Raw genomic sequence first — 12,857 nt, forward strand, 5'->3', positions numbered from 1 at the left:
CACCTCTAGGCTCTGCCTTCCAATGTACAAGCTTCATTGTCAGGCAGGCTCTCCCAGCACAGAGGCCAAGATGGCCCCAGCGATTCCAGGCTTGCCAGCCGTGGTAGGACGAGAACCAGCTGTCCCAATAGTTCCATGCCCTCTTTCTTTGTCTTGGGTCCCGTGACCATCCCTGAACCAATCACAGCAGCCAGGGAAAGGAACATATTCATTGGCCAGGCTGGGTCACACATCTACCTCGGGAGCCAGGGTGGGTGAGTCAGCCCCACTGGAACCAGGGGGACTGAGATTGAGGGAGGATATAGTTCTCCATGCTGTACAGTAGGTCCTTTTTAAGTCAATCCCCCCGATTGGATAATTGATGAAGCACTGAGCCATGTGGGCCCTGCTGTGATGAGAGGCACGGTTTCTCTCATCACCCCCGCCCCAGCTGTGTGGTTCCCTGCCATCCTCTGTCCTCCCCGTTAAGCTCCAGCGCCTGGCTTCCTGCTCCCGCCTGGCATGCTTCCCCTGCTGGGTCCCTCTGCCCGGATGTCCTCACAGCACCCCTGCCCTGTCCCTTCAGGTCTCTGCTCGTGTGGCATCTTCTCAGTGAGAACTTCCCTGACTGTCCATATATAGCAGCTTCTCCCCACATTATCTGCAAGACTTTTCTCTATAGCTCTTAACATCATCGGACACATACAGGGTGTGTTTATTTGCTCTTCATTCCTTCTCTACTCCCACCCCACCGCCACCACTAGACTAAGCTCTAACCTAACCCGGGGCAGGGTCTTTGCCTGAGTTGTTTCCTCTGTGGCCCAGTGCCTAGAACCAGCATACAGTAGGCACTCAATAAATACGTGTGGAATTAATCCAACTCCAGCAGAGTCCTCCGGGCTGCACTCCCATTCTTGCCCGTCCCTCCCCTCCGTCCCTTCCAGCAGCATCTTTATAAAATACATGTTTTCCCCTGGCTCCTCCGCTCTGCCAGGGCCCCCCCCCCAGGCTTTTAGGATAAAGACCAAACTCCTTAACTTCACACCGAAGGTGCTTCAGGAACCGGATCCTGCGCTCTGCCCGTCTCTGCCGTTCCTCGGCCCTGGCTGCACCCTCACTCTTATTTTGCAGGGGAAAATGCTCTTTGAAATAAAGCTATTTGTGGGAATGAGACGGCACCCCTTAGTGTGGAGGATGGGTCAGAGGGGGCCAGCAGAAGACCCCAGGAGGTGGTGAGGAAGGGGCTGGAGCATTTCACAGGAATCTTTCTGGAGCCTCAGACACAAGTGGGCACATAGAGGGCAACTTCAGGCCAGGAGAAGTGCCAAGCCAACTGCCGATGCTAGTATTTTCAGTTACAAGAACACAACGGATGCAGTGTTTATTGCTACAATCACCTACCCACTAGCAGACCACACAAAATGAGCGGGGAAGGTGTGTAGCCAATGGTTCGACTTGGGCAGCTCCAGGTTCTGACTCAGTCCCGGGAGAGGCTTCCCTCTGAGGGTCGCTGAACTCTGTGACCAGGCTGCTCTGAGCATCACTTACGTTTTCAGCTGCCAGCCGCGGGGGGCACGGGGCTCTGATGGCTGGGCTTCACGGCGTTTGCCCGGGACAGGGCGCAAGGGGTAAAAGCCCCGTAGCCGGGCAGCATCCCGGGCTCCCTAAGAAGCTTTCCCTTGGCAAGGAGAGGAGTGCCAGCCAGCGGGGCTGCTGTGCCCTCTGCGGATCACGCCCCGCAAAGCCAGAGTTGAGACCCAGGTCAACTTGTCCTTGAAGTCAGGTGACAGCTTCTGTCCCCAAAGACCTGCTTGCATCCACTGATGTGTAAGGAGGCTACAGAGGTTGAGGAAGCTGGAGTGGACAGGTGGAACGTACCCTGTCTCTCCAGATGAGGCTCGCTTATCTGTGGACCCATCTGGTGCACTGGGAAGACCCGAGAGATGCTCAAAGGCAGGGAAGGGCAGTGAGGCTCCTGGGAGAGCAGTCCTGTACTGGGAGAAAGCATCGTGCGCCCTGTAGACTCAGTGTTGGGACCAAAGGAACAGGGTAGAGGGGGACCCAGCTGCCCTAGCAGAGGGCTCTGCCCAGACCTGTGTACACTGAAAGAACCTAATACGTACCTTGGAAGCCTGGGCAGCTGGCTGTAGGAGCGTGACAGGGCGGACTCTTCCTCTCTGTGCGATGAGACGGGCAGCTCCCGTGGTGGGGACTCGCCCCAGCGCCATGCACCAAGTTGGCAGCAGTGGGCTCGCCTCCCCTGCGGCAGTGGGGTAGGGGAACGGTGCAGGGCTCAGCCGGCGGGGGGCAGAGATGTTGCTTGTTGCTCAGCTCAGCCCCGAGCTGAGTGGCTGGGGCATCCCGGGGCAGACAGGACTGATCTGTGGATGTGTGTAGGTGGCCAGGAGGAGTCTCAGACACCCTGGGGGAAAGAGGAATCAAGCAAGGGGCCGGACTTCCCCTGTGAATAAGGAGGCTCAGGGGTGTCAGGTGTCTAACGCCTGGGACTAAGGGTAGGGGATGCCGGGACGCTTGGATTACCTTGGAGAGTAGGCAGTGCCCTCTCCAGAGAGCGCTGGGGTTGGTGGAAGGGGCCAGGACCCTTCGCTGCAGCCTCTGGTCACCTCAGACAGCGGCAGAGGCAGGCTGGCCTTGGACTTGGTGAGTCTGGGAAGATGCACCCACATCAGTCATCTGACTTCCCCTCTTCCTTCGTGATCTTGGTGGAGGAAACCAGTTTTAAGAGGGAAGTTACTCTTTTTTCCTCAGTTGAGGACTTGAAAGATTTTTTTAAAAAGAGTTATGATTTTAAAACTTATCAGCTTGTTAAATGCCTCCAGTTTCTGCTTCCATACTCCCACCTGTTTTTTTTCAGAGAGCATCGGACACAGAGCCGAAAAGTTGCAGAGCAGGCAAATAGCCAAGTGGGTTGTTCCTCCAGCGATCGTTGGGCAAACCCATTCGCTCATTGTCTACGTCCACTGGGCAGCCGCTGTGTGTTGGGCTGCAGGAAAAGACAAATGGGTTTACATAGAGGCTGCCCCCAAGGAGCCTTCCGCCCAGTGTGGAAAACGTTGAGGAGCTCCGAAGAGAGAAGGAGATAGTTCAAAGAAAGATTTGATCATTAAGCTGTGAATGCAGAGGAAGAAGCAATTGCTGTAGACTTTAGGGCCAGAGGGAATTCCTCAGGGGGATTAGAAATGGAATCTTAAAACAAACTGCCAATTTCCAAAGGTCACACGTGGCAGCTGGGAGGACCATGGCAGAGAAAGGACGTTTATGTCAAGGAAGCAACAGAGCATGCGTGAGTCCATTGGGGGGCCAGTAGGGGGTTCGTGCAACAGTCTGGGACCAAGAATGGATCTGCTTTCTGGGTACTGTTTCCTTCTCCCCGTTCACCACCTTTTTAACATCCCCCCCCTCACCCCACAGGTGTCGTGTCTTCATCCGTGGAATTCCCCAGAGAAGTGGTCATTTAATACTGGGGTGTGTCCACAAGTCATCTTTTATTTATTTATTTCTAGCTCCCTCCTCTTCCCTTTTGGGAGCTCTGGTTTTTTTTGTTTTGTTTTGTTTTTTTGCGGTACGCGGGCCTCTCACCGTTGTGGCCTCTCCTGTTGCGGAGCACAGGCTCCGGACGCACAGGCCCAGCGGCCATGGCTCACGGGCCTGGGAGCTCTGTTTTGCTTCAATGTTAGGCAAAGGCCAAGCCCTCGTGGAATAAAACAAGGAACCAAGTTGCCAACCGAAAGGACTTCCTCCCACCTTCCCATTCCACCCTGTCTGTACTCTTTCTAATAAGAAAGCTTCCTATTTCAGGACCCAAGACTCTGGCCTGCTGTGTCTGCCACCCTTCACATTATCCAAGCAGGACTTTTTGCCCAGAGCCCAGGGTGGGGCTTCCATTAAGTCATATTTGTGTTTCTTCCCCCACTACAAAAACACATTGCACCACTGGGCGCAAGTTCCCTATGTAAAGTCCTCTAGGTCAAGCTTTTGAGGAAGCATCTCTTGTTTTGCGGTACCTCTCAGGGGATGGCATAGTGCTACAAATCTGTCCGTGAAAGAGGTTAAAAATCCCATTTAGTGAGCGAGGCTGGCGATCGGCTGCATCAGGCAGTGAACAGAAACCAGACAGGGATGATGGTGATAAACTGACATTATGGCACCTTACGGCCCAGCGGACCACTCACTGTGTCACACACATGGCATGCATCTTTCCATCCCATCCAGGAGTCCTAGAAGGCAGCTGGAAGGATTCCCCCATTTTACAGCTGAGGAAACAGAGCCTCGGACTGTTAAATGAATGGACAAGTTCATACATGGCTCTTTTTAAAAAAAATTTTTTTAAATTATTTATTTACTCATTATGTCTGCACCAGGTCTTAGTTGTGGCACAAGGCATGCAGGATCTTTGGTTGCAGCATGCGGACTTCTTAGTTGCAGCATGTGAACTCTTAGGTGCGGCGTGCATGCGGGATCTAGTTCCTCGACCAGGGATGGAACCAGTGCCCCCTGCATTGGGGGTGCAGAGTCTTACCCACTGGACCGCCAGGCAAGTCCCCACACGTGGCTCGTAAGTGGGAGATCTGAGACTTAAACTTGGATCTTGTGACACAGCCTGCATGCTTAGCCAATGAGCCGTCAAGTATTCATGAGTGACACTTAACTGGTGGTTGACAAGTGTCTCTGGACTGAATTGACCCTCTGAACTAGTGGCTCTCAAACTTGAGCAACGTCAGAATCACTGGAGGGCTTGTTACAACACAGGTGCCTGAGCCCACCCCCAGCGGTTGAGTCAGTAAGTCAGTAGGTCTGGAGTGGGACTGAGAATCTGAGTTTCTAACAGGTGGAGTCAGGGACGCCACCATGAGAACCGTTGCTCCTAACCGTCTCGAAGCTCTAGTTTGATCTTAAACCACTCTGAGTATTGAGGCTCTAAATCGCAAGTTTCTACAGTGACGGAAATGTTCCAGATCTGCGTGCCCAACATGGTAGCCACGAGCTACCAATGGCGATCGAGCTCTTAAAATGTGCCTAGTGTGACCGAGGCACTGAGTTTTTAATTGTATCTGACTTGAATTAAATGTAAATGTCCATAGCCACGAGTGACTGGCAGCTACTGTATTGGACAGCATAGCTCTAAACAAAAGGGCAAGTTAGATATGTCATTGTTGCTAAACTGTTTACTCCAGTGTTTAACCTCCAGTGAGTCAATGAGAAACTCTTCCTTAGGAAACATCTGTTTTGCTGGGAGGGCCGGGCTCATCATTTAGACCGCGATGCCTGATGCACAGGGCGATGGGACCGGGGGATCTCTTTGGGGGCAGAGTTCTTACCTTCCTTTTCCACCAGGACCAGCACAGTGCCCACTCATGGGATGCTGAGACCACGTGTGTTGCCTGAACAGGAGGGAAGACTGGTTTCAGAGCTGCCTTCCTCCCAGCTGTAATGGGTGAAGGCTTTGACGCTCCCAGCCCCGGTAGCTGATTCAGTGATGAGATGAGAGATTTGGATTTGATGGCACAGCAGGACCTGACGGGATTTGTTCAGATATGCTTGGGGATGGGAGTGGTCCGTGATGGTGAATTTCTCATATCACAGGGAACTGCAGTGTCTCTCCTCCTTGGCTTTGCAGGTGGCTCCCCACTGGGGATTTCCCCTGTCAAAGGAGGTATTTTGTTTGGGGAAGATAATTTAAGACTCTATGGAAGTATAAAGTGTTCCTGAGGCTATCCAAACTGTGACTTAAACCCTCAGTTGAAATAGGGGCAGGAACAGATGGGCCCAGTCTTCCCCCCATTTCCCTTTCCTCCCAGGCAAGCAGGGTGGCAGGGAAGGCGACATATGTCCCATATTTTGGAGCCAAAGGGCAATTTTCCTATCCATTTACTGCTCCTGATCATGAGTGACAGTCTTCTGCCCTGTGGGCCTCAGTTTGCCCACCTGTAAAATGGGGAGGGTGGGATTGCATGAGATCCTTGCTACTCAAAGCATGGCCCACCGCCCAGCAGCAGCAGCCTCACCTGAGAGCTGGTTGGAAATGCAGAATCAGACCCCACCCCAGACCTGTGGGATGGGAATCTGCATTTTAACAAGTCCCCCCACGTGGTTCAGGTGCACAGCCAAGGGCTGGCTGGAAAGGGTCTCCGATTCCCATCAACTCCTGCATTCTGTGAGCCTGACGCTAACTGGCAAGTGGCTTAGTCTTGAGGAATTAGAGGCCCGGTTTCTGGAGAAGAGACCAGGTTTTGGAATGTCCCTGGTCTTTGGGGAAGGTTTTTGATCTTTGCAGCAATGAGAGAGGTCGGGGCAGGTATGTTTCCAAAAGAAAGGAGTAGCTCATGCCAGCAGAGCACGTATCACGGGGTACCCTGGGAGACGCTCTGATTTGCAGAAGCCAAGGGTCTTCTAAATGCTTCTCTCTGAGGAGGGGGGTGGGGGTCCCTGTCCCTGGGGTCCCCAGCATAGCAGCCTCACACTGAGAAAGGGCTCGGGGCTGCCAGGGTTCTCCTGTGTTTCTCTGTGATCCAGAAGGATATTTGGGCTGCCCTGTCTCCTGCCTCCTCCTTCTCCCTGGGGATGCTGCGTCAGGACCAGGTGACCAGAGAGGCGCCTTTCTCTTCTGGGGGGAGCTGGGCCTGGGCTGGGATGTGTGGCCGGCAGACCAGGGAGTTGGCTAGAGGAGGGGGGGGGGGCCCTGCTAGGGAATGTTATGGAGGGGTTCTGCAATTCATCAGGGGAGCTTTCTGTCGAGAGGGAACGAGCTCCCGGGACTCTGCCTTCCTGTATCCATGGTTTCTGGTAGCCACTGAGGTGGACCTGTGGTTTCCTATCCAGAGAAGGATCTGAGTCGAGCCTGTGCAAGTGACCCAGCCTGCACCAGCCCCGTTGGGCCCTCCAGGAACCATGGCACAGATTTTAGGGCCCGTGAACAAGAAACCTAGGTCATAGTGAAAGGGAACACCAGTGCTTTCCTGACCACAAGAGAGCTGGAGGGAGATTCTTGCCACCTTCCCCAAACTTCGCCCCGGTTTGCTGTCAGGATCGTTAATCTGTCCACACGGCTCAAATCAAACATTGCCTCCTCCCACTGTGCCCAGCCGGGAGGTAGGTGGGGGTAGTGTTATTGTTTCTTTTTTATGAAGCGTGGACTCTGGAGCCGGACCTCCTGGGTTCAAATCCTGGATGGGCCCCCTGCTGGCTCTGTGACCCTCAGCAGAATCCCAGGCCCCACCACACACCTACCGAAGCAGAATCTGCGTTCTAGCCCGCTCTCCAGGGGATGTCTGCGTGCAGTAAAGTTGGGGAAGTGCTAGCCGGGTTCTCTCTCACCATCCTACCAGCTCCTACATTCTCTTAGTTTGCGATGACATTGCAAATCATTTAATCTTTAGGAATTGGAAGCACAGTTTCCGAAGGAGAGAGCAGGCTTTGAACTTTGCCACCTGCTAGCTGTGTACCCTGGCTACCAAAAGAAAAGTGACACTCTTTGTGCCTCAGTTTCCCCATCCGTAAACTAGGGATTAATAACAACACCGAGCTACGAAAGACTAAATTAGCCAGTAGACGAAAAGTGCATAAAGCAGCGCCTGACACCTAGAAAAGGCTGTGTTAGTGTTTGCTATATGATCATTATTGGCATTGCTGGTGAGAAAGCCGTCAGCTTCAGACAGATTAGCGAATTTACTCAAGGATGCCGTGTTAGCTTCCTGGGGCTACCGTAACAGAGTACCGCAGGCTGGGTGGCTTCAACTACAGAAATGTATTTTCTCAGTGTTTTGGAGGCCAGAAGTCCAAGATCAAAGTTTCAGCGGGTTTGACTTCCGAGGCCTCTCTCTCCTTGGCTTGTAGGTGGCATCTTCCTCCAGCATCCTCACATGGCCTTTCCTCCGTGTGTCTGTGTCCTGCTCTCCTCTTCTTATAAGGACACCAGTCGTACTGCGTTAGGACTCACCCACATAACTTCATTTTACCTTCATTTCCTCTGTCAAGGCCCCTTCTCCAGATACAGTCCCAGGCTGAGGGACTGGGGGTTAAGACTTCAGCACATGACTCTTGAGGGAACACAGTTCAGCCCGTAACAGGTTCAACCATTAAGTGGCATAAAAGTCAATCAAACTATGTCCGAGAGAATTCACGAGGTGTGGTTGTTCCAAAGCCCCCTCTGTCTCAGCAGGAGACAGAGTGGCCTATATACACGTGTGTCATCATAAGGGAAGTGTCCAGATCCATTAGGCTGAAATCAGATCTTTCCCCCGACCTCCGCTCAGTGAGGCAAAGAGGGAATGTCCAGACTGTTCTGTCTGGACAGTGGTACCATCTCTTTTATCTCCCTTTGCCCAGGAAGTGAGCAGCTGGTCATTTTGGAACATGGTGCCTAGTGTTCTTGTCTCTCTCTCCTCTTGACAGTAGGATATTCCGGGCTTGGGGGTGGGGGGCAGGATTCATATCTGATCCTTTTCTGTACCACTCACAGGACATAATCTGGAGACCAAGATAGATGAGCTGATGTTTTTAGAGCCAGCCGATCTCAGCTGAGCCTCATAACAGTAACTCCTGGTTATGGGGTAGTAGTCGTGTTCCCATTTAAAAAATGAGAAGGCTAAGGCCCAGAGAGGTTGAGTGACTTGTCTAAGGTCACACAGCTGGTGAGGGCCGGAGTTGGAACTCTAACCAGGTTCTCAGCTCCGTCTCCCAGGCTCTTTCACCCATCGTGCGGTGCATCTTTCGGAACAGCAGCTCCCGCAGCTTGAGCACTGACCACCGGTCAGGCCCAGAGCTTTGCGATCTTTGCATAGAGCATCTCGTTTGATCCTCACAATGACCTTGGAATTTAAGATGCATTATTTCAGTTTTTTTAAAAAAATTAATTTATTTTTGGCTGTGTCGGGTGCTCGCTGCTGCGCGTGGGCTTTCCCTAGTTGCGGCGAGTGGGGGCTACTCTTTGTTGCGGTGCGTGGGCTTCAGTTGTTGTGGCACGTGGGCTCAGTAGTTGCGGCGCACGGGCTTAGCTGCTCGGCAGCATGTGGGATCTTCCCGGACCAGGGCTCGAACCCGTGTCCCCTGCATTAGCAGGTGGATTCTTAACCGCTGCGCCACCAGGGAAGTCCCAATTATTTCAGTTTTACAGATTAAAAAAGCGAGGCCCGAGTGGTCACACGGTTTTCCCCGATGTGAACTGCATGGCTGGGATAGAAGACTCTGGAGCCTGCGCTCCTGGTCACCACAGTGTCCTGCTGGTCTGAGCTGGGCCTCGTCTAGGTTTGCACGAAATGAGAATTGCCTTAGTGCGGGTGTGACGGGGGAGTGACGGCTGTCACTGTGCTGTCTCCTACCCCAGACTGGCTTCCGGATCACCCTGCAGTCCATCTCACCCGCGGCCTCAGACCTTATACTGACCCTTCCCACTACCCCCTACTCCTTTTCTTTCTTTCTTTCTTTTTTTTCACATCTTTATTGGAGTATAATTGCTTTACAATGCTGTGTTAGTTTCTGCTGTATAATAAAGTGAATCGGCTATATGTATACATATATCCCTGTATCCCCTCCCTCTTGCGTCTCCCTCCCACCCTCCCTATCCCACCCCTCTAGGTGGACCCCAGGCTTATCTCCCTGTGCTATGGGGCTTCTTCCCACTAGCTGTCTCTTTTACATTTGGTATTTAATGATAATCCCTGAAGAAAGTTCTGGCTTCTGCAGGCTCTGCAGGCATCAAGAACCCATATCCCCCTGGGGTCAGGGATGCCAGGGGGCATGTACTTGCTAACGCTGCTGCCCCAGAGATGTAGGGGCCTCTCTGGAGGCTTGAATAACACGGGCGCTCCTTTCCCTCTGCAGGTGACAGGTCCTACCCCAGGGCAGCTGAAGGAAGAGCAAAGCCCCAGCCCCTGGTGTGTGATGGCAGCAGAGAGGAGACCTGGAGACAGAGGGTAGCAGGCGACGCCTCTCGTCCCTGCTTTTCCTCCTGCCCCTCCATGCCCCTGTGAGGCCTGGCAGACACGGCATGGAGCTGCAGCTGGACGGGAAGGTGCTGAGCTCCTGGAAAACATTAGCTTGTTCTTGTGAAGCCTCGTGGAGTATCCCGCAGTGCCGGCCCTTCCTCTTCCAAATGGCTCTGCCAGAGGGGTTCACCGCACCCTGTAAGGAAGAGGCCAGCTCAGGACCATTGGGACCCAGCAAGGGCAGCCTTCAGCCAGCCTCCAGCCAGCAGCTTCCTGCGAAGCCTTCTAGCATTGTTAGCCAACCGTGCACTCTTCAGAGGCCTTCAGCAGCTGGGAACCCTTTCAGGACTGTATGTTGCCAGCTGGAGAAGCTGAATCCTAACTCGTGTTGCCAGAGAGCTTTTAGTGGCCAGCTGAGAAAGCTGTCCTCTCCTGGTGAAGAATTCCCAAGTGAAATTTGAGAAGCTTTGGGATCCACAGCAACAGAATGTTTCTCGAGGTTTCTGTACTCAGGCCCTGGAAGCCACTCACGGAGGACCACCCCCAGCAATGTGGGGTCGCGACCTCTTTGGAGCAGGGGGACCTCTCTGTATCCAGTGGCACTCAGATATAGCAGGTCTCTCTCTTGAATGCTGGGGAAAAGAGGTTTTGAGCATTATCCTGCCAGTGGGAATCGTTTTTACATCCATCCCGAAAGTGATAACTTTTTTGTCTCTGAAATGGTCAGAAGATGTCAGGGCCACAGATTCCCCGTACTCCAACCTTCCACTCTGCACACGGGAAGTCGAGGCCCAGAGAAGGGAATGTCTGGATGAGGGTCACCCGGCAGTTAAGGCGGGAGGGGTGCCCGCACCCAGATTGCCCCCCGCACCCGGGTACCTCCACCCTGGGTGCCGGCCGCGTTCCTCTGCCAGCTCACGGCCCAAAGTTTGGGTTCCCTTCACGGAGCCCCAGGATGACTTGGGGCTTCTCAGCAGCAAAGAGCAAACTACCTTTGGTTTTTCTAAACAGATGGAGACTCGAGAGCTGGGCTCTGACTTTCCCCGAGGGCCACAAAACACTCCTGTCCCGGTGTCCCCTTCTTTTTATTGCAAAGAGCATGAAAGCAGACACTCCTCTTCTGGGGGCCATGGGAAAGGCGCCATTCCCAGATGCGGTGACACCTGACATCAGCGGCCCTGCAGAGGCGACTAGAATGGGTTCTGTTGTTCTCGGCATATCAGGCCAGGGCCAGGCAGGGTGCCCGCCAGGAGGACACTGCGGGCATTGACGCTGCGAGTATGGTTTCCTCCCTCCCCCGGCCTCCCCGGCGCACCTGTGCGGGAAGGACCAGGCACAGGGCCAGGGTGCTCCGTTTCAGACCCTCTTGCCGAGCTCACACAAAGTGCTTCACCAGGAGCTGAAAGGTCAGGGACGATCAGATTTGTCCCTGAGCTCGTTCAAAGGGAGAACCCTGTGTGGGATGAGAGAGATTTCTTTCTCAGTGTGGGAGAATATCTGTTTGTTTCCAGGCATGACTACAGTCATGCTCTGGGGAGGACCTGGGGACGTGGGCGTGGAAGCTGGAGCTGGTCGCTCCCCAAGCCCCTCCTAAGCACTCTTGTGCGGCACACAGGACTTGAAGACAGAGATGTTTCTCCAAGGGCATTATATTATGAAAGGGGAATTGGCATTATATTATGAAAGGGGAACTTCTTTTTAAAGTTCCTGTCTTGAGGTTTATCTAGACAGGTTCCCGTATTCACCTTCTATCTGAGTACAAGGGGGAGAAAAGTGGCTTTCATAAAATAGGAATGTAATAAAATTCATTTAATTCTGTCACACATAAAAATAAATCCACAGTCTAGGGCTGTTTCAGTTCTCCACAGGGTCAGAGCCTAGGTTCTTACTCTCTGCGTTGCCATCTTCAGCACATGGCTCCCATTACATGGCCAAAGATAGCTGCTGAAGATCCAGGCATCATATCCATATTCCAGCCAGCAGGAAAGAGGGAAGAAAGCCTTCCTGCTTTCCCTAAGGACATATCCTGGAATTCACACACTGTACTTTTACTATATTGGCCAGAACTTAATTCCGAGATCACAACTAACGTAAGAGAGACTGGAGAAGGTAGCCTTTATTCTAGGTGGCTGTGTGCCCAGATAAAAACCCAGGGGTTCTTTTCCAGGGAAAAATGGATATTAGGAGACAATTAGCTATCTCTGCCCTGCCTTCCTCCTGGATGGGTAATATTAGAAGGGTTTATAACACACAGGCATCGTATTTAGGATCTCAGTATTATCATCAAGACTTGTTTTAGAAGCACAGACTGATATTAGAAATCAGCTATAGTCCACATCCTCATTTTTCAGATTAGGAAACTGAATCCCAGAGAGGTTAATCAGATTAGCTGAGATCACACAGCAAGTTGGTGGCATCTATTTTCCAGCTCATGTTCAGTGGGAATATTTTTTGTTTTTCTCTGTTTTTAACTTAAGGGGAAAAAAAAAAGCCCTTCATTCTGGAGGGTAGTGAGCTCGAGCGCCAAGGATGAAATTCCATCCGTCACCGGGTCTCTGAGCTGCAGGACACAGGCGGGACAGTGACAGGGCTTTCATGCCCTGATCTGCCCAGCCCTGAGTCATGGCAGCTGAGGACTTTGCATTGGCCGGCTGGAGTCTGACCATACTGGCGCGGCCTCTGCGTGTCCGTGTGGCCCTGTCTCTGTGTGTGTGTCTGCCCCACAAACCGACTCCAGCCTGGGGAGGCTGCAGGTCTGACTCAGTGTGCTTTTTTATTTCAGGGAGCGCTCTGCCAGAATGAGAGCGGCTCACGGTCCGGACGTCTCCTTTAAGGTGCTGCTGACAATCGGCTGGTTCGCCCTGGCCCGCTTTCCTGGTGCCGCATCCACAGGTGAGCCACTGCAGAGCAGTTGGACCTCTGCATCTCCACGAG

At 52.9% G+C, this 12,857-nt stretch overlaps 2 protein-coding genes across 2 annotated transcripts in view; one reads left to right on the top strand and one right to left on the bottom strand.

Moving 5' to 3' along the window:
* Positions 1–1,285: 1,285 nt before the first annotated feature.
* Positions 1,286–4,021, bottom strand: LOC112398283 (uncharacterized). The gene is made up of 4 exons (XM_024742736.1): positions 4,005–4,021; positions 2,521–2,646; positions 2,103–2,401; positions 1,286–1,968 (listed from the first exon to the last, which is right to left on the bottom strand). Exons 1-4 carry the CDS (start codon positions 4,019–4,021, stop codon positions 1,742–1,744), a joined length of 669 nt encoding a protein of 222 aa, XP_024598504.1. The 3' UTR covers positions 1,286–1,741.
* Positions 2,536–12,857, top strand: part of CEMIP (cell migration inducing hyaluronidase 1) — an 84,105-nt gene continuing 73,783 nt past the window's right edge. The window contains exons 1-2 of the mRNA XM_024742758.1: positions 2,536–2,640; positions 12,706–12,815. Of these exons, the coding sequence (XP_024598526.1) occupies positions 12,722–12,815 (94 nt within the window). The 5' untranslated portion in view covers positions 2,536–2,640; positions 12,706–12,721. The remainder of the gene's footprint in view (positions 2,641–12,705; positions 12,816–12,857) is intronic.

Source organism: Neophocaena asiaeorientalis, unplaced genomic scaffold, assembly GCF_003031525.2.
Source record: "Neophocaena asiaeorientalis asiaeorientalis breed wild unplaced genomic scaffold, Neophocaena_asiaeorientalis_V1.1 scaffold155, whole genome shotgun sequence".
Lineage (NCBI taxonomy): Eukaryota > Metazoa > Chordata > Mammalia > Artiodactyla > Phocoenidae > Neophocaena > Neophocaena asiaeorientalis.

Coding starts and splice junctions, on each gene's coding strand:
- LOC112398283 (XM_024742736.1), bottom strand. Junction 2,402..2,520: donor GGCACTGCCTACTCTCCAAG/GTAATCCAAGCG, acceptor TCTTTCCCCCAG/GGTGTCTGAGACTCCTCCTG. Junction 1,969..2,102: donor CAGCTGCCCAGGCTTCCAAG/GTACGTATTAGG, acceptor CTCCCAGTACAG/GACTGCTCTCCCAGGAGCCT.